The sequence below is a fragment of the Athene noctua genome, chromosome 2 (genome assembly GCF_965140245.1).
Source record: "Athene noctua chromosome 2, bAthNoc1.hap1.1, whole genome shotgun sequence".
Taxonomy (NCBI): Eukaryota; Metazoa; Chordata; class Aves; order Strigiformes; family Strigidae; genus Athene; species Athene noctua.
This window is the reverse complement of record NC_134038.1, coordinates 116042489-116061824: the sequence shown is the minus strand read 5'-3', so window position 1 is coordinate 116061824 and position 19336 is coordinate 116042489. Positions and strand designations below refer to the sequence as shown.

The 19336-nt window shown below is 36.6% G+C and overlaps 2 protein-coding genes across 6 annotated transcripts in view; one reads left to right on the top strand and one right to left on the bottom strand.

Annotated features, from left to right (window-relative positions):
• The window catches only part of PITRM1 (pitrilysin metallopeptidase 1), a 30650-nt gene extending 23046 nt beyond the window's left edge, over positions 1-7604 (top strand). Inside the window, exons 21-27 of the mRNA XM_074899964.1 lie at positions 100-220; positions 1769-1840; positions 2665-2777; positions 3331-3456; positions 4707-4852; positions 6423-6525; positions 7146-7604. Of these exons, the coding sequence (XP_074756065.1) occupies positions 100-220; positions 1769-1840; positions 2665-2777; positions 3331-3456; positions 4707-4852; positions 6423-6525; positions 7146-7239 (775 nt within the window). The 3' untranslated portion in view covers positions 7240-7604. The remainder of the gene's footprint in view (positions 1-99; positions 221-1768; positions 1841-2664; positions 2778-3330; positions 3457-4706; positions 4853-6422; positions 6526-7145) is intronic.
• Positions 7605-8229: 625 nt separating this feature from the next.
• The window catches only part of PFKP (phosphofructokinase, platelet), a 49122-nt gene continuing 38015 nt past the window's right edge, over positions 8230-19336 (bottom strand). For 2 of the 5 annotated variants that reach the window (XM_074899958.1, XM_074899961.1), the window contains 7 exons: positions 17843-17995; positions 13978-14142; positions 12772-12833; positions 11659-11770; positions 10090-10189; positions 9337-9442; positions 8230-8763 (listed from right to left, as the gene is read on the bottom strand). In XM_074899958.1, the coding sequence (XP_074756059.1) occupies positions 8610-8763; positions 9337-9442; positions 10090-10189; positions 11659-11770; positions 12772-12833; positions 13978-14142; positions 17843-17995 (852 nt within the window). In that variant the 3' untranslated portion in view covers positions 8230-8609. Of the gene's footprint in view, positions 8764-9336; positions 9443-9750; positions 9757-10089; positions 10190-11658; positions 11771-12771; positions 12834-13977; positions 14143-17842; positions 17996-19336 lie in introns of all 5 variants that reach the window. The other 3 variants (XM_074899962.1, XM_074899960.1, XM_074899959.1) reach the window with 3 other exon arrangements.

The following is a 19336-nucleotide window of genomic DNA, read 5'->3' as shown; positions in this document are numbered from 1 at the left end:
ATTTAATAGAAAATGTTTATGAAGACAAAGTGATGCAAATTATAAAGGATTGTCTGAAAATAAAAACATATTCAAAAACTGAATATGTATTTTTAACAGATGTTCAGTGAATGCAGCACCTCAACAGATAACAGAAGCATCTAAAGAAGTAGAGAAATTTATAAAGGGCATAGCTAGAAGTAAAAAAGAGAGAAAACCTGTTCGTCCTCATGTGATTGAGGTAAGAAATGACTTCATTTGTGACTAGGGCATCAAATAGAGTTGACTTGATCTTGTGTAAAGACCACTGTGCAATCAGGAGAAAATTACAGATTCACAGATTTGTCTAGGTTGGAAAAGACAGAATCACAGAATTGTCTATGTTAGAAAAGACCTTGAAGATTATTCAGTCCAACATCAACTCAACATTTCCCAACGACACCAGATCCCTCAGTGCTATGTTGACCCGACTCTTAAACACCTCCAGGGATGGGGACTCCACCACCTCCCTGGGCAGCCCATTCCAATGCCCAACAACTCATTCTGTAAAGAAATGCTTCCTAATATCCAGTCTAAACCTTCCCTGGAGCAACTTGAGGCCATTCCCTCTTGTTCTATTGCTTACTACTAGGTTAGAGGCTCATCCCCAGCTCTCTGCAGCCTCCTTTCAGGTAGCTGTAGAGGGCGATGAGGTCTCCCCTCAGCCTCCTCTTCTCCAGACTAAACACCCCCAGTTCCCTCAGCCGCTCCCCGTACGACCTGTGCTCCAGACCCTGCACCAGCTTCTTCATTGCCGTTCTCTGGACACGCTCGAGTCGTTCCATGTCCTTTTTGTAGTGAGGGGCCCAAAACTGAACACAGGAATCGAGGGGCGGCCTCACCAGTGCCGAGTACAGGGGTCAGATCCCTTCCCTGTCCCTGCTGGCCACGCTATTGCTGACACAAGCCAGGATGCCATTGGCCTTCTTGGCCCCCTGGGCACCCTGCTGGCTCCTGTTCAGCCGGCTGTCAATCAACCCCCCCAGGTCCCTCTCTGATTGGCAGCTCTCCAGCCACTCCTCCCCAAGCCTGTAGCGCTGCTGGGGGTTGTTGTGGCCAATTGTTTGAACTCCTATAGTATGTCCATACAAAGATGTCTGGAGAAATTTGCAAATCAGCTCTGTGATAAGCTGCCATGTGTTTTGCCACAGAGGCTGTCTTCACCCAATAAAATAGACAGTAGTAATCCTGTAGATCATCTGTCAAGCCTTACCCTGAGGTTACTGCTTTTGCATAGGATGTGGAAAAAAATTCTTCCTTTCTCTGTTGCATAAAACTGTAATTTCTTTTTTAGCTGAGCTTTACTTGAAATGTTGGCCAAAAGGAAATAGGGCATGATGTGCAGTTCCTCAGTTGCATAGGAATTTGGTTCATTATCTGAGTGTTCAGGACATTTGGCACAACATGTGCTTGATTCACTAGAGTTGACAAAGGGTCTGCTCTGTCAATATGCAGATCTGTCTTGATTTCTGTTGAGACTGGAATAAACTCCCTGTTTCCTACCCATGAGGGAAATGATAGTCTGAAACTTTCTGGTGTCTTTCAGTGTCAAATTACTCTTGAAAGAAAATTTATTCGGCATTTGCTTGGGCATTCAGATATAATGAAGTTACCAAGTAGCTTGCTTATGTTTGTGAAGACATGGTCTGATGATAGTTTCAAAGAGGTTTGAGTGGTGGGGTTGCATTTGTAGTATTCTTGTTCTAAATTTTAAAATCCTTTTTTAATATGAGTGCTGGGTCTCTTGTAGAAATCATCAGAAGTCAAACCTGTGGGAAGTGAAATGCTTACTGGTTTGCAGATCACAAGAAAACTAGTTAATGTAAGTACATTATTGGTTGGGGACATGGGTATCACAGGGCTGTTACTGATACTAATGGTCCATCTTAAGCTGTTACAGATTCTTTCACTATTTAGGAACACACCAGTGAAACATAATGTGCCCTTCAGTTCTGCCCTCTGATTGATTCTTTCCTTAAACTCGCCTTCAAACTTTAATTCCTCTGAGTCACCTTTTTTTTTTTTTATCTTCCGTTTGGTTCTGGCCTGAAAATCATTTAGGTAACTCCACATCCTTGTGTGCAGGAAAAAAAAAAAAAAAAAAAAAATGTTTTGAAGTGGGGCTGTAAGGAAGGGTTGAATTTGCAGGGGAGAATTTCATATAGCTGCAGCTGTTCATAAATACATTGCATTTTTTGTGGGTTTCAGTTTCTGAATCTGTTTTCAATATCTGAAATAGAGTAGATGGATTAAAATATGATGTGGTGACCATGTACTAATGTGGACATAAGTAAAGACATGGCAGGGGAAGCATTCCCATCAAAACTCTTTGGTAATAATACAAGATCTGCACAACTGAGAAGCTGGTATGCAGGGGTGGGTGGCTGAGGTACAGTGTCCATGTACTGTAGTTTCCCAGGGCCATTCTGTGTACTGGATTGCTAATATGGGCACAAGGAAATGTCACTGGCTGCAGTGTAGGTCAAGTGGCAGCTTTAGCGTTTGTGTGTAGCTTGTGTCTATATGTTTGTGTGTTTGTGTCTGTATGTTTGGCAGAATTTGATTGTTCTCAAAAAAGCCAGAGTTCTCAAATGGATAAATTGTCTCATCTCTGCTAACTGTGACAATAATGCATTTTTTTCTTAGGATCCTACTTTCAAACCATGCCAGATGAAGACCCATTTTGTACTTCCCTTCCCAGTGAACTATGTTGGAGAATGCATTCGAACAGTTCCCTACGTGGCTGCAGACTATGCAAGGTGGGATGCAGAACCAGCAGGGAGCTTCTATATCTGTTGCATAGCACAAAACAAAATGGAAAGTGTTAGGCTGACCACAGAAAATGGAGTGTTGATAGAAAATGCTTTGCAGTGCATTTGCCACAAAATCTTTCCAGAGCAACCTTTGCATGGGTAGGTCCAGAAATGCCCTGTTTTAGTAAATGCTGAGGTTAAGTAACGAGGGGCTACTGTCCTCTAACTTGCAAATAAATAGCTCTGCAGACTTGCGTGTGTCTGAGTTGACAATCCTGTTGCACATAACAAAGATTTTCATTAAAGTGAAATAAATGGAAGTAGTCAAGGAATGTTCCAAAGCAGTGACACTCTTACAATGTTACCACATAATTCAGCTAGTATTAAATAAAGTATTGTTACTGTTGTAGATTACAAGTATTGCAGTTACATTACAGTTACTGCTGTAGATTACAGTGCATTGCAAATGGGGATCTTCGGGAACTTTAGAGGAGGCTGAGAATATTACTGTTGTCCAATTCATTTAACATCTTTGCTGTTGATATTTCTCTCATCACAGCCTTCGAATTCTTGCACGGTTGATGACAGCTAAATTCTTACATAGAGAAATCAGAGAGAAAGGAGGGGCTTATGGTGGAGGTGCTAAACTTAGTCACAACGGCATATTTACTTTCTACTCCTACAGGTAACAGTAGGTTCCTTCTTTCCTGTTCAGGTCTGAGGGGATCACTGACTACATTTGCATGTTTCTTATTTTTGACTTAGTTGTAGCTCTTTCCTGTTATTTTGTTCTTTTTGTTTCACTTAATTTTGAAAGTGATTCGGTGCTGATGATGTTGAGATTAATTGCTTAAGGTGTATAATAACTTATTGCTTTCTCTGGTTTCTGTCCTTGGGAAAGCCTAATTTATCTTTGGTGGTAGCAACCATTATTGTGTCTTGGTGCTTAGAAGTTTACTGTCTTGGTACCAGATTTAAGTAAAATTGGCTTTCACTTGTTTCTTCCTGGGTTGAGGGGACCCTAAGAAAGGGTATTCAAGACTAGTCTAAATTTTAGACTAGGAAGTAGAATGTTGTTCCCTAAAGTCCTGAGACTGGAAATCTGCAGCTTCCTTTGGTGACTGGCTGGAATCATCAGAGATTCAGCAGAAAGCACTGCTGGTGATGAGCTAGAACTACTTTCTCCTTTTCCACTTTTTTAGCAGTCCAGAACAGTTACCTTGCATTGGTCTTACCAAAGTGCTTTTGAGTGAAATTTGAGTAATGTGATGGTAGGTATTAAAGACTAGTTATAATCCCCACTAAAAATGTCACATAGTCCTGGCTTAAATCATTTTGCTAGACCAAAGGCAGCCTAGCACGGTACTTGGTCAGGATTCCTAGTTAAAAAGTGAGCAGCCTTGCCTTGCTATGAAGCTTCAACATGGTAGAACTTGTCCTGGGTAGTATTTCAGTAGTTGTTAACCTGTTGCACCTGTTTTACAGAGAGCAAAAGCATGTGTAGCAGGAAAAGCAACTTAGAGAAGATATGGCATATCATAAGTATTACTATTGTTGATATTAATGACAGTTATGCATACTAAGCTGTTGCAGCAGATTGATAGCTCATTGTAAACAGTCCTGGTTTACCATCTTTTTTTCTCTGCACACTGTCTTCGAACTACTTTTAGGCAACTGAACTCGCTGCACCTGTGTATCTAAAAGTCAAACTATTCCTGGCTTATAACACTTCTTAAAAAAAAAAAACAAAAAACAACACTCAACCCCAAAACCTCTTTTTGTACATAAAAAGGAAGTTTATAATTTAGTTTAATCACCATGTATGTATGTTTGTGTGATGGGTAGTAAACTATGAATGGAATGAGAGCAAAGCAATTAGTTTTTCATTTTGTAAGACTGAAATAATTAATTTTACTTTTTTTTTCTTCTTCTAAGAGACCCAAATTCATTAGCCACCTTGAAAACATTTGAAAAAGCAGTTGAATGGGCCAAATCTGGAGAATTCACACAACAAGATATCGATGAAGCTAAGCTAGCAGTATTTGCTGCTGTAGATGCACCAGTAGCTCCTTCAGATAAAGGTATATTCTCACCAGCCTCACAGCACTGCCAATATGTATTTTTAATTCAGAATAAAGGGAAGAAAATAGTTTGCTCAGCTGTATCATATGATAAAATTCATACTTGACAGATGTAAGACAATTGTGGTTTCAATGAAACAGTCAGTTCCAGCTGCCCCCTTTCCTAAGTACCTCCTGCATTCAGTCTCTCTACTGAAGTTTTCATATTCATACTGCTCCTTGATGTCAGGTTAATACAGCTAGGATCTGGAGGCAGATTAAAGAAACTTTAGGCTTGGAAAGGGCATTAAATGCAAGCAAATAAAAATAAATACTGGTCTGATTTTAAAAAAAGCTGAAGGATTATCTTCCAGACATAAATATGCATATTGACTAACCTTTTGTGCATACTTTTTCTGAAGAAGTTAAAGCATAAAAGTCTGTCTGCTACGGAGGAGGGTGTTATCTTCTTTACATATCTGCATACCTACGATGGCTTGGTATTATCTTCCCATCTTTTCAGTTGCTGACATGTTGTTTTACTTTCCTTGCTTTTTCCCTCCCTCCCCCATTCTCAGCTTAATTTCAGTGCAAAACTTCCCGAGTTAAGATACGTTCCTTCCTATATACATGAAGGTTAAAATTAGCATTATTTTAATATGTACTTGTATTAGCATTAATTAATGAAACAAGAAAAACTTAAAAGGAAGCTGACAGAACTTGGTTTTGGTCTGGGCAATGAAAAAAAAGGTAATCAGTTCTAGGTGCATATGGGTGAAGTGCATGCTTATTGAATGTTGGTGTTTGTGAGAGTAATGATTTACATTCTCCAGTATTTGAACAGGCATCTTAACAGAGCTGTGGCAAATATAGTGAAACACTGAATAGAAGAACATTGTTCAGCAGGCTGGAAAGTGCTGTAGAGAGAAATACCTGTCCCTTCATACTACTGTTAATTAGATCATTCGGCCCTACAGGAGAACTTGAACCTTGGAAGGTGGCCCTGCTTTAGGCAGGAGGTTGGACTAGTTGACAGATGCCCTCCCAAGCCACTCTTTTCCCCCATGATTATCTGCATGACAAAAAGCTTTTCTTTGATTATTTTGGAGTTCTCTTCTTGTTCACAGACCTGTAATACTAATTTTAGTACAAAGATACTGTAGGCAAGTATTCCAACAAAAGTATTAAAGCTTTCATATGCAGATGTCTGTGTAGCACAAAAAGATGATCAAACTTTTGTATTGCATGTATGTTACAACTGATTGGAAATTTTAAGTTTGTTGTTATTACCCACAGTAAAAATAGAAGCTTCATGAAATGCAGTTTGGCTAAAATGTTAGAAAGTACTGAGACTCTTTAGAATGAATCTTGTTTAGGTTTCCTGGACCACTATCACATTTAGATTTTTGACAAACTAAATCACTTGCCAGAATAGGAGTGTTTTTTTTTTTTTTTTCCTAAATAGGAAACTTACTACCTCAGAAAATTAATTTACCCAGTTCTAGCCTTTGACAGTTAGTTAACAGATATAGTCTCAGAACAATAGCCTGATGGTAGCCTCTCTTCTCATTTTGTGTTTTTTTTTCTCTAGGAATGGATCATTTCTTATATGGGATTTCAGATGAAATGAAGCAGTCCCACAGAGAACAACTTTTTGCTGTCAACAGTGATAACCTGGTTGATGTATCAAACAAGTAAGTCTGTGCTCAATTTCCAAAAGTATTTACTGGAAAAATAGAACAAAAACCTAATTTGAAGAAGAAAACAGTTTGTGAAAGTTATTGTAATAAACTAGATTTCTTGTCTTGGCCTTTTGTACTGCTTTCACTATTTGCTTTTGTAACCTAGAAAGAAATGTTAATTACATCCTGCTTGTTGCATTTTAGCAGATGTAACTCCCCCCTACATTTTGAATTTGTGGGAGATGTTTACTTTACTTTTGAAGGGCCCAGAAAATGTCTGGAGAGAGAGTGTACTCAGACATCCAGCTCCTGTGACTGTATGAGCTGGTTCTTATAGAATCGTAACATTTCGTGCTTTTTTTAGACTTCTGAATTACACTTGAGATTTAAGAATTCCACTACTAAAGAATACAAGGTTAAGGAGAGAGCTAGTTAGGGCCATGCCTTAAGAGACTGTTATATTGTGATGACTGGGGAAAAAACGTAAATCCGAAAGATGCTGTAAATCCAAACAAGGGGTATATGTATCAAACAGTACTTTTTCCTGAAGTGGGAATGTTTTTAACTTGTATAGCAGAGTTATGGATAACTGAATGCAGCAGCTTCTCATTTTCTTCTGTGTTTTCTTGCAGGTATCTTGCAGTTGGGAAGAGCACTCGTGGTCAAGCTGTACTTGGCCCAGAAAATGCAGATATCACCAAAGATCCCTCATGGGTCAAACGATGAATTGCTGCTGAACATCCAAACTAATATAAACCAAGCCAAATCTGTGTGACTATATAATTAGGATTTTAAAGTAACTTTTAACAGTGCTATGGTCCAACATAAGTTCATGTTGTGAATGAACATAAGTTCATTGCTGCTTTTAACAATGTCCAACAAACCAGTTAAAAGCTGTCTTTCTTGAAATAACTATGTGAAAAATTTTAACCATGCAGTAGTTGGAGCAACAATTACATGTTCTGTATGGCAGACAGACCATAATATTTTACTGAAGACTCACTCCTCCAATCACACATGAATACTATATAAATTAAATATTTTTGTATATGTAAAACTCTAGAGTATTAAATTGTGTTTGTTTGAAATCATGTCTGCTGTTGGATATATAAATAACTGTCTATCCCTTACTGACAGATTTCATTCTTTGGTGTGGTAATTCCAGCTTCCTTTGTGTAAGCTGCCAACAGGTAGAGGAGCTTCGTGTCAGTGCATTCCACCTCCCATCAAGCCAAGTTTGTGATGAATTACAGGGCAGTGGGCAAATCACTAATGAATCAGGGTACAGGGTATTTTAAGTTCAACTTACCTTGCCAGTTTGGGCACCATCGTCATATTTTGATATGACACAGTCTTGTCTTTAACTGTTTGTCAAGGTCTAGTTAACAGATAAGCTGGCATGAGGAAACATTTTTGACTATGCTTGTCAGCCTTATTTCAAAAATAAGCTTTATCCTTTTTCATCATTATGGGCTTTTTTTAAGTCTTGAAGAAACTGAGAGAAAGGAAACATGAAGCAAGGACCAGATTACGGCCTTCTGAATCTCAAGTTATTAAAGCCCCCCCATCCAAAACTAGTTTTATCATCCCTGTATAAGGAGAAAGTCTCCTGACTTCTAGCCTAATACTGAAGAAGCAACAACCACCAGTTTGCCCTTGCCCTGCTGTGACTTTTCATCTGTTCAAAAGCAGGTGAATACAATTTCTGACAACTCATGATGTTTGCAACAGTATTTTATTTCACTTCAGATACATTAAGCACATCCTGTAACTCAACACAAAGCTAGCCATCTACACTTATTTTTTGGGTGTAAGTACTCTGAAACAAAGTGCAGTAATGAGTAACTTACAGAGTGCATAGAACAGTGTTGCACTTAACTGTTAAAGGGTTGTATCAGTAAATGGTGCTTATCTATTAGATGCTAGGGTTTGTTTCAAATGTAACAAATACAGGACAAAACCTGTGACGTCTGAATATCTTGTTTCACATAAAGTGCTGGTACAATAATTTAAATGTTACAAAACAAAGCTGTAACGATTCTAAAGCATTGTTACTCACAATGTGCATCTATTACCATAACCTAAAAGTGATGTCTTTAGATGGCTCCAGTTTCTGCTTCCTTGGGGCTGTGCATAGCAACATGCTCCAGCTGGCCTGAATCTGAAACATCGTAACTAGTCTTGTACTTGGCCAGGATTTTCATCAGTGGTCGCAGCTTCAGCCACCATTGCTCCTTGGGAATCCTGTGTCTGTACCAGGTGTGGTGGGAAAAAAGGATAAGGTGGTTTACTCAGTGACAAACACATGTGACAATACGAACAGTACATGACCTTCCTTATAAATAGGGTCAGATACTGATAGTTACAGTGGGATATAAATGTTGACCCCAAATGGGGAGAAATAAGGACAGAATACTGAAGGAATGAATGGACTTTAGTGGAAGATGTGCTTTATAGGTAAGCATAATACCAAATTTAGCAAAGAAGTGCTGTCCCCCACTACTTTGCACCAGAAGTAAAGTAATTCTCTAGGCATTAGGGCAAAGGCAATTATGAGATAGTTATTTAAAAGAACAGTGGAGTCCCAGAATTCATAATGAACGATTTCAAAGTACAAGGAGGGTGAAGATAAAGCATGAAGGGTGTTGTTAGAAAAGACAAATGAACAATCAAAGAGAATCACTGGCTGAATGTAGGCCAACGAAAAGTGAAGTAAAACAGTTGGCAAATGCTGTGTGTCAGCACTGGGGAGAAGTTACTCGTTTGATGTGGTGAAAGGAAGCCTGTGTTGAGATGTTTAAAATGTAAGCAGTGTATACATACACAAAGTCTGTTTCAGTCTTGAGCTCAGCCACAGGTTGAAAAACAAGGTTGCGTCTACGCATTCCCAGCAAACAAACTGAGTCATCGGTATTGGCAAATATTTTTCCTAAAAAGAATTAAATAATTCAGGATCTTTCTTACTCACACTTGTAAAGGCAAATACCCTTTTTCTGTAATTAAACTGAATAGGAAGCTTACATAGCTTAATTCCAGTTACTGAACATTCAGTGTAATGATAAAACATCAATTAGTACTTTAATAGGGTTAAGTGATCTTCACTTTTTTAGTTTAGCTTTGGTGATTAGCAGGTAAAATACAGTGCAATTAAGGAACAATAAGACTGAATTTTAACATCCAGTTTTAAATTAGATTTTAGTAAATGCTTTACAAAAATTCCCAAAGAAGACATATTACCTTCTTCTGTCTCCCATGTAGCCACCATGAAACAAAAAGGAAGAACAGATGTAACTATATAACCATCATTTCTTTCATGCATGAAAAACTGCAATCACACTAGCATTTTTTCAAAGAAAGACATGAAAACAGCTATCTGATTTATTGACCTCATTTGAGGGGATATCTTCTTACAGCAGGAAGCACAGCAAGGCACTACTGAATAATAAAAACATAAATGAGGGAAAGAAGTATGTTGACTAACAAACTAGTATACATTCATGTTTGCCTAGTAGAGTAGTCATATATCAATAGCTAATCAAAGACAGTAACAAGAAAGAGCACCAAATATTTCTGCACCTTTTCGGTAGGTTTCTTTCAGTTTTTTGGAGATCCACTGCATAGCTTTTGCAGAAATTTTTGTCCCGAAGTTTCTATCAAATGGCGAAGGTGCACCACCCTATTGGCAAATTTTAAGTGTAGGTTAGTTTAGTTATCCAACTAGTATTTGTATCTTTTTATTTCAACAGTCATCTCTGTTTGTGGCCTGCTCTTATCACCATTTTCCCCACTCAGAAAAACAAATAAACAAACCAAAAACCCCACCACACAAATCAAGCTAAAACATTTAAAATTTGTGTTAAGCACCCATAGAATTCTTATTGAATCAATAATACTTTTGATAAACGGAGGGCACTGCTTTCCCTTCTTCCACTTTCCTTTAGTGCTGATCATTAAGCACTGCCCAGCTGTCACACTGCCACAGGGCAACCTAGTTTCAACATAATAGAAACCAGGGAAACTGTGGACAGAGGGGTGTCAGAAGGAGCCTAAGAAACCTCAGTGCTGACTCTAATCTGGGAAGCACAGATCTCCATTGCAGCTACAATGAGGAAGGCCACAATGATGTGTATGTGATACTAGGATGAAAAAACTGCATTAGGACTTCCTAGACTAGGAATTGCTTTTTGGTTTGGTGTTTGGGTTTGGTTTTTGGGGGAGGCTGCTTGCTTTCCACATATTACAGCAGCTTTTATATAGTTCTGGGAACATAAGTGTCATTTTGTTTGTTTGTTTGTTTGTTTTTAAAACCCTCTGTCTATATTATATAAAGTCTGACTTTTCTGTTCATCTTCAATGAAGCAGATGGGACTGAAATAATATGTGAAGTAGTTCCAAATGTTCCAAACAGATTGTTTGACTAATACTGGTCTTGACCTTCGAAATAAACTTTGCTAAATTTTATGGAGGAAGTGCAAACCTCAGCACTGAATAATCCAAAAATATATGAGTAAGGGGAATATACATACAACTTGAAATGACTTAAAAGGAGAGGGAGTAATTTCACTACTAGTACTCAAGGAATTTAGCTCTACATGTATTTTTTACTCTACCTCAGCCTTGGTGACTAGTGTAGCCTAATGAGAAACTTACTGTTTGTCCACTAACAAGCAGTATAGTGAGATAAAGAGATGCAAGGTACAAAGACCACAAGGAGTGGCTCACTACTGTCTTTTCTACAAGAACAATCCATCTGCACATACTTTCTTGATGAAATCTCGTATCTCCCAGGGTTTAGAAACCAGATACATTACAGACGGGCAGATAAGTGTGTTCTAAGGATGTCCTAAGAAGATAGCCATGTTATTTATTTTAAAAAGTATAATTGTTCATTAATATAGACAGGAGAGGAATAAAAATGAAAATCATTAAGAACCTAATGCATTTTTCCCCTAGATTTTTAGGAAGGAATTGCAATAAAGTATAATGCTAACAAAAACTTTAGTTACATACAAACAAAAATCCAGTTGTTTTTTGTTTTTTTTTTTTTTTTTAAATCCCAAATCCGACTTGCTTGAAATGCTTGAAAAAGTATGCTCTTTGTTCATACGCAGTTAAGCTTGTCTGTAATTTTAAGGTCATTTTTACCTGCTGCATGTGGCCCAATACATTTTTCCGACAGTCAAACACTCCTTTTCCTTCTTCAGAATACAGCTGATAAATGAAGTCAGTTGTGTAATTCTCATTGCAATTCTCATTTCTGTAATAAAGAAGGCCAGATACAGTTAGGAAATTTACTATTAAGTAGTGGATGTCTTTAGAGCTACTGAATGACAAATGTTTTGCCATTTTCTTGAAACCAGTAATCCTGGCTTGGATATTTTCAAGTAATCACAAATGTTCACTTCCATGTAACATGGTCATGATTTTGAAGTCTGCATTACTTTTACTACATTGACATCACTGAGAGGTCACTTGAAATTCATTGTTGAATAAAGTAGTAAAAAATATTATTTTAGGTCTGACAAGTTCATTATGCAGAAGAAAAACTGCATTAAAACAAGAAGTCATGAACACTCAATGTCATCATTTTGCCACTTATAAAAGCACAGATAATGAATAGTACCTGAGCTGTTCCTTACCAATATTGCAATCGTAGGATATTTTTTCACCCTAGTCATATAATTAGTAGAACTTGAACAAATATAATGGTATCCTCATACATCTTATTGTAGTATTCCTTTTCAGCCCTTTGCTATTTGACAGACTGAAAATAAATGCTCAAGAAAGAGAAGCTACAGCCTGATTCAGGCTGCCTAAGAAGGTATAATCTTAAAACATGCTGATCAACATATTTTAAATGTTTTGATTTTTGAAACATATTTTATTTTGTGTTATCTCCTAAAATCTAAGCAGGACTTTTATAGTAAAGGCCATATTATACGTGTACACATGTGTGCTAGTTTTCAAACTATCTTTAGTAAGAAAGAATCTACAAGACAAAGCCAATGAGAAAATAGGCTGAAGATAGGATAAAATGTTATAGAGCAAATATATTTACATAGGAAGAAGGAAGTTCAGAACTTGAGCTTCCAGACAGCTCCCAGAATTGCCTTCTGGAGCAACAGCTTTACTAAAAATCTCATGCTAAAGGAATAATCAAGGAACACAGACTTAAGAGTGTTTTAGAGGCCAAACAACCTATGTGGCTGGAAGTGCTCAGCATCACTGATAACTTCTATTAAAACTACTGTTGCTTACCTCAGCACTAGACCACGCTGGATACTGGTTTTCATTTTTTCAGTCAAGTGTTCCACATTAGCCTAGAAACACCAAAAATATTTTTAACAAGACATACGAAACTCCAATATAATTTAATGAGCCTGCATATCCTGAGAACTTCTGTAAAGTATTCCACATAAAGTATTACATGCAAATTCAAATAACCAATAGGTTTTTGGAGATCCAGGATAATACACTGTGTATGGCTATTCCCCTTCATCTAAAACTAACTTCTTCCTCTACACCACAAATAACTGATTTTAATAGCAACATGAAGTTGGTTTTCTTATGCTATACTGGTAGAGATCAAGTTGGATAACCCCGATATACATAAAAATATAGAAATTACCACAAAAGAGCACAGCTTGCCCTTACTCCCAGTCCTTGCAAAAATCTTCTTATGGATACAGTGATGTACTGCGGTGCTGGTACTCCCATATATGACATGAAGAATATAAGCCACTGAGAAATGAGTGGGGAGGAATTATGATTTGTTTCACATCTGTTTTCCTTTCAGGAAAAATTTCTATCTTTTTAGTTTTGTATTTGTCCGTGACCACAGCTAGCACCAGCTACCTCAGAAGTGTAAAATCCTCATAGTAGAGAAGTACCATATCAGCTTACACTCTAATCTGTAATCCTTAAATCCTGAGATCTTTATTTTAGTAATACCTCCAAACATGCTCTGAATAGCTCTGGTATCAAAGTCAGTATCTAATGCACCTTACATACTGTTCAGTTCCTGACCTGAATAGCCTTTTAAAACAATGAGCTGAGGCAGTATCATAATGGAAAAAGTATTCCCTTCTTGTTTTTCCCTATTTTTGTTTTTCATTTAAAACTGCCCAGGTCTGTTCATTTACATGTAATTTGAATTTCAGTCAAAAGAATAAAAATGAAACAATTATTCTAGCAATGTTTAATGTCCTATACAATAATTTTGTCATTTAACTGAACTTGATGCCAGAATAACTGGGTATATGTTCCTTTATATAATACGGCAGAAGAACTTGAACTATATCAAAGTGCTACTGACAAGCACAGCTTTTAGATACAATCTAAAGTGGGGTTTTTTGACTTTGTTACATGAGACATCTACTTCAAATACACACATTATGCTATATATATGTACAACAATTTTAGGATCTACCTAAAAATGAGGAAAACATTTCTAATGATGTATACCTGGAGCTCTCGAATATCAAACTGTTCTTCAAAGATATAAGCAGCATCAGCTCCTGCCGCAAGGGCCCCCATATTAGCCAGATAACCACAATAACCTCCCATGGTCTCAATGATGAATACACGACGCTTGGTACCACTGGCTGACTGTTTGATGCGATCACATGTCTAGTCAAAGACAAGATATTGCAAGTTTAAATAAATAAAGTCTGAAATTTTATGGTTTTATATGTCATGCAACTTTGTGTTGGTAGAAGGATTTAAAGATTTTATAAAAAATGCATTTTAAAAAAATCCAAAATAGCATAACCCATTCGACTATAATAACCAAATAAAGGAATTATTATAAATCATACATTGAACACCACAGTCAAACTAAAATGTTTTGCTAATATCAACTCTTATTTATTTGCTTCCTGCAAATACTAAAACAAGAATTAATTTTGGTTTGAGCATGAAATTAAAAGTTGTGATAGTTTTCTAACAGATACAAATAGATATAATGGAGCTTTTTAATCAGATCCGGTATAGTAAATTTCTCTGCTTTAACTCTGTTCATTACTGAAGAGTTTATTTCTTCTTAATACTGATTTTAAAATTCACTGTGTTGCCAACCACATTTAACAGTTACAATTTCTTAAAGTCCTGAGCACGTACTGCCCTATTCTTTACTTTACAATAATCATATCCACATAGATATAATTCTTTCAAGCACTACTGGAGAATTGGGTTTTCTATGAATAGATACATACTTGATATACAAAGACTGCAATCTTTGCTTGCATTTTACTCTGACCAGCATCACAAATGTCCTCTACAAAGAGATCTGTTGCTTACATGCCACCAATTAACACCAATATTTATAAGAGCTGCCTAAGATTGCTGGGGGACAACAGAGAAAAAACTCCAATGTGGTAGGACCTAGGAAACTTAGGAAAAGGTAGAAATCTAGGAACTAGGTTATTATGTATCTACAGATTTTAATAATATTCAAAAAGCCTATTTGATAAATTAACTTCCTAGAATTAATTTTTTTACCATTCAGTTATTTAAAAGTAATCAGATAATTTATTTTCTTTTCAGAAAGCAAATAAAAAGATACTATTTCCTCCTTTGTCTTAAAAATAAATAAACCAGTTATACCACATTTGGTGACAAGATCTTTATGAAGGTGATGTACCATCCCTACACCAGTTGTTTAGTAAAAAAGAAACAGAAGTACCTGAGAAGTTCGTCATCTTGAAACCTGATTTATGATAATGTTAAAAGATCCCCATGCCTTACTGACTTTTTCTGAATGCGTAATTGCAGATGCTGTAATATTTCAGGTATTTCTGTTTCACAGATATTTATAACTAGAACCTTCATTCAGCTAACAGAAAATAATACTTCCAAGCTGAAATTAAGATTGTGATCAATAGTCTTTAAAAATACACCTAGGAGAGCACAGAACAAATAATGAAATGAATTATGTCAGAAAACTTAAAAACAATAAAAAACTAGAACTTCTAACATAATGTTTAATGCATTGAAGGTCTAAAAACAGTGTATGTATTTATTTAGGTCCAGCTACTAAAAGATACATGTAGTTTCATTTGTATGTATTTTATGTATATATTTGCATTATGTGCATGTTATACGTATACATACACACACATGTACACACACAAGTGCAGAATTCAAATTTATTCAGCATATGGATTGACATTCTGTTATCCTAAGCAGAAAGCACATCCATAATAAACTACATCACAAAAGCTTATGTTGAACTTCAATCATTTTTTCCAAATGATGCCTTCTTTTACCTGCCTTGGATTTTACAATGTCCTCAAGCACTTTATTTTCCCCTTCCAGATATGGTTTCATAAGAATTTTTGCAAAATACTGGCTTCTGGCGTATGGTAAACAGTAATAAAGTTATAAAAATCCCCATTACTTTTAACAGTGGCAGGTGCAGCACTGAAGCACTTATAACACATTTTAAAAAAGCTGCCTGGAACTGGAGGGATATGTGTTTAGCTTACATTATTAAAAAAAATAATAATAAAATCTTAGCTTCAGACACTGAAGAATGCAAAGATTTCCTTCATTTTGAGAGACCTAAAATATTTGTAAACTCCAAGCTTTCTAAAAAACGTTTTCCAGCTTCTGGTAGTAGAATGAAATTTTCTGCCTTTTGAGAAGCTCCAGGTTTTAAGCAAGGATGCAAATCATTAGCTGCTTTGGGGATTGCTCACTTCAGATTTAATTCAGAAGGGTTTCTGTCCTTGACTATACAAAAGACACAGTAGAAACTTTCTACTATTCTTGCTCTCTCAGAATGACTGAGACAGAAATACCCAGATACAAAAATGACAGAGATGTATTTTAAAGAATCATTAAATCATATACTACTCCATAGGCTGGAATGACCAAAGTTCAAACACCTGATGCAGGTTTCAGAAGTTCTGAACATGAAGGCATGGTGATGTTTTTGAGTAGTCTTCAGAATTCCACTGGTATTTGAGCTTTCATATGAACTGAGACAGCTTCATGAAAAATCTGATATTCAGAACTTCACCAAATCAAGTGTTCTTTTTTTAACATAAACTAAGCATTCTAACCATAATGAAATTCAACAGATACAACCACTTTTCTTTTTTACTGAATTACTGAAAGTCATACAAATTGCAATTAAAATTACTAGTAAGGACAGAAAGCAGCAATATATGCGATCATTTTTTTCTCCATTGTGTTTCCATGTTTTCATTTTTACAAGTGCCTATTAGAAATGTTATCAGTCCTAATTAGCAGACTTAGCCTGACATTTATAGAAGTAGAGAAGGGGGTACCAGCTCATGGATTGGTAAAAGTACCCGTTTCCTGCCTATGAACATATTGGTACTATTTACCCACACTACATCTTAGGTCATCTTTGCCCCAGGGATGCTGTATTGCATCTCATGAAAACCAGGCCATAGTATATTCTGACACAGGTCTTTCAATTATCTGCTGGAGCTTTTTCACTCTATATAAATAAATAACATTGTATCAGAGCAGAAAAACAAACCTGTGTTTCTCAAAGCCCTGGAACTCTATTTTGACTTTCTTGGCCAACTACTTCATTATCAGTTAGATGGATTGATAACGAGGGGTTTGATAAAACCCAGAGCTGTTCAGAGGTTTACTAATTTGTTTGCATTAGACCTGAACTCAATTCCTTTTAGTGTGGCTACAGCAGACTCTGTAGGACAGTAAAGAACTTGAAATATAGCAGTTGTACCCAAGGGAAAAAGCTATGGCAGACTAAAACTCGGAAAGTTATTGTTCTGACTAAAATGGAAAACTCACTCACAGTAAGTTCTGGCCTCAGATTGTTTAGTTAGCAACAGCGACAGACTGAACTGCTTATACTATGCATGCATTTATAGGCACTTAATATATATTAAGCCTAATGCAGTCTATGGGATTATTCGTGTATTTAGTGTTAACCATGTACTTAAAATGATCTACTGCATTGAGCTCAGTCATCAGCCCATGCAATAAATTTATTTATTAAACATGTGCTTTCTTCTTTCACCTAAGTAATGATGAAGAGCTATACAAGATAAAAAAACAAAATCAAACCAAGCAAAATATTTTATTCTCAGTAAAAGAAAATGCCCTAAGCACTAATGCAGCAGTCTTAGATAGCAAAACAGAATCCCCAGAAGTTAAACATCCAACAAAATTAATTTTTACAAGCTCTATCTTTAATCAGTCTTGGAAAACATTTTAGCTATAAAACAAAGGAAAAATACAGTAACTGAATTATTTAGTAACTAGGTCTTTAGGTATCCTCATCTTATGCATTTTATTGTCTTAACTTTTAAAAGATACGCAGTCTTACCTCCACAATAGCATTCAAGGCAGTGTCGGCACCAATGCTAAAGTCTGTGCCTGGCACATTGTTGCTAATAGTAGCAGGCAACACACAGATAGGTACGCAAAACTCCTCAAAGCAGGAACGTGCCTCGTATAGCTGCAGACAACTTTCATAGGCCTGAAGCAGTGGTACAAGTATGAGTGATACATTCCTCCTCTTTGGATTGCTCTGCTTATGACTCCTTGCATGTGATGGTAAATTTGACTGTCCACTGGCCCAAGTAAATACAATTGGTGAGATTATTTGGGGGGGCAGGGGGAAATATCCTGTACATACCACAACAGTGCACTGGGGTTGCATTGGCATAATGCTCTTTGAAGAAATGCAGAAGATTAGTGCAAGTTAATACAGAGTGAACATGAAGTATGCACAGCACAGAGGTCTGAAGCAGCTGGGCAGAAAAAGGCAGCATAAAGGTAGACTGGAAATCATTCCACAAGAAACCACTTAAAGAACAAAGTTTGATACATGTTAAGAAGTTTAGAAAGTTAACTAGTAAAACACCTACAACTTGAAGGAAATGATTAAAGAAAGCTGGTTTAAAAAAACCCTATGTTATCCTATAAAGTAAAGACACACATCTATTTCCACCAAGAACAAGGAAAAGAAGTTTTGCCTATATCTCCCCAAGATTCTATCAACATCACACATCTGCTTCTATGCACATAGACTGGACATAGGGCCAGTAAAAATCCAGGAACATGTGCACTGCCAGTTAATAAAGTCTGCATGTATAGTTCAAGGATTCTCTGAAAAGTAGGTCCTTGGTAAGATTCCAAACACTACAAAACAAATCATCACATGAAAAGGATCAGATGTTCCTAATAGATGTCAAAATAATGCTTAAAATATTAAGATTTTGCAGCTGGTTTAAGTCAGTAAACATATTTTTTAGTTACATTATTCCGATTCTTTCCAATTTAAACTAACCAGCTTCTCTCATGATGTGTGACAAATTTTCAAACTGCCTATGTAATGACTCTCCACAAGAAAGCCTGATTACATAGTACGCTGTTTTTCTTAATCTCTTTCTCCCAGAAAGGACTGATGTTCACAGAAGTCTCATCTTTCCGATTTCTCAGATCAGTCCAGAGAAGCATAGTAGTGCAGATCAAAATTAGACAGCTATCAAGCTATCTCCACAAATATCTATACAGTGACTGATTTAAGCACTAATGAAGGAGAAAATGATGGAAAAAATTTCATCTATGAGAGTTCTGCTCTTTAGCTTTTTGTCTCCTAGTTCAGTGAGAGGACGGGCATATGGCAGTAGGTGCGTAACTTCAAACTGACTATTCAAAGTCTAAGTGTAACTCTGAATTAAGCTCAGTGTTAGGATGCATTTCCAGTTTAAGTCTGAAACACAGCCTAAAAGAATGAACTTTCAGACCTGTGGCTCTGAGAAGCAGTATAGCCAGGAGAGTAACAAATTGATCTTTTTTTTTTTTTTTTTTTTTA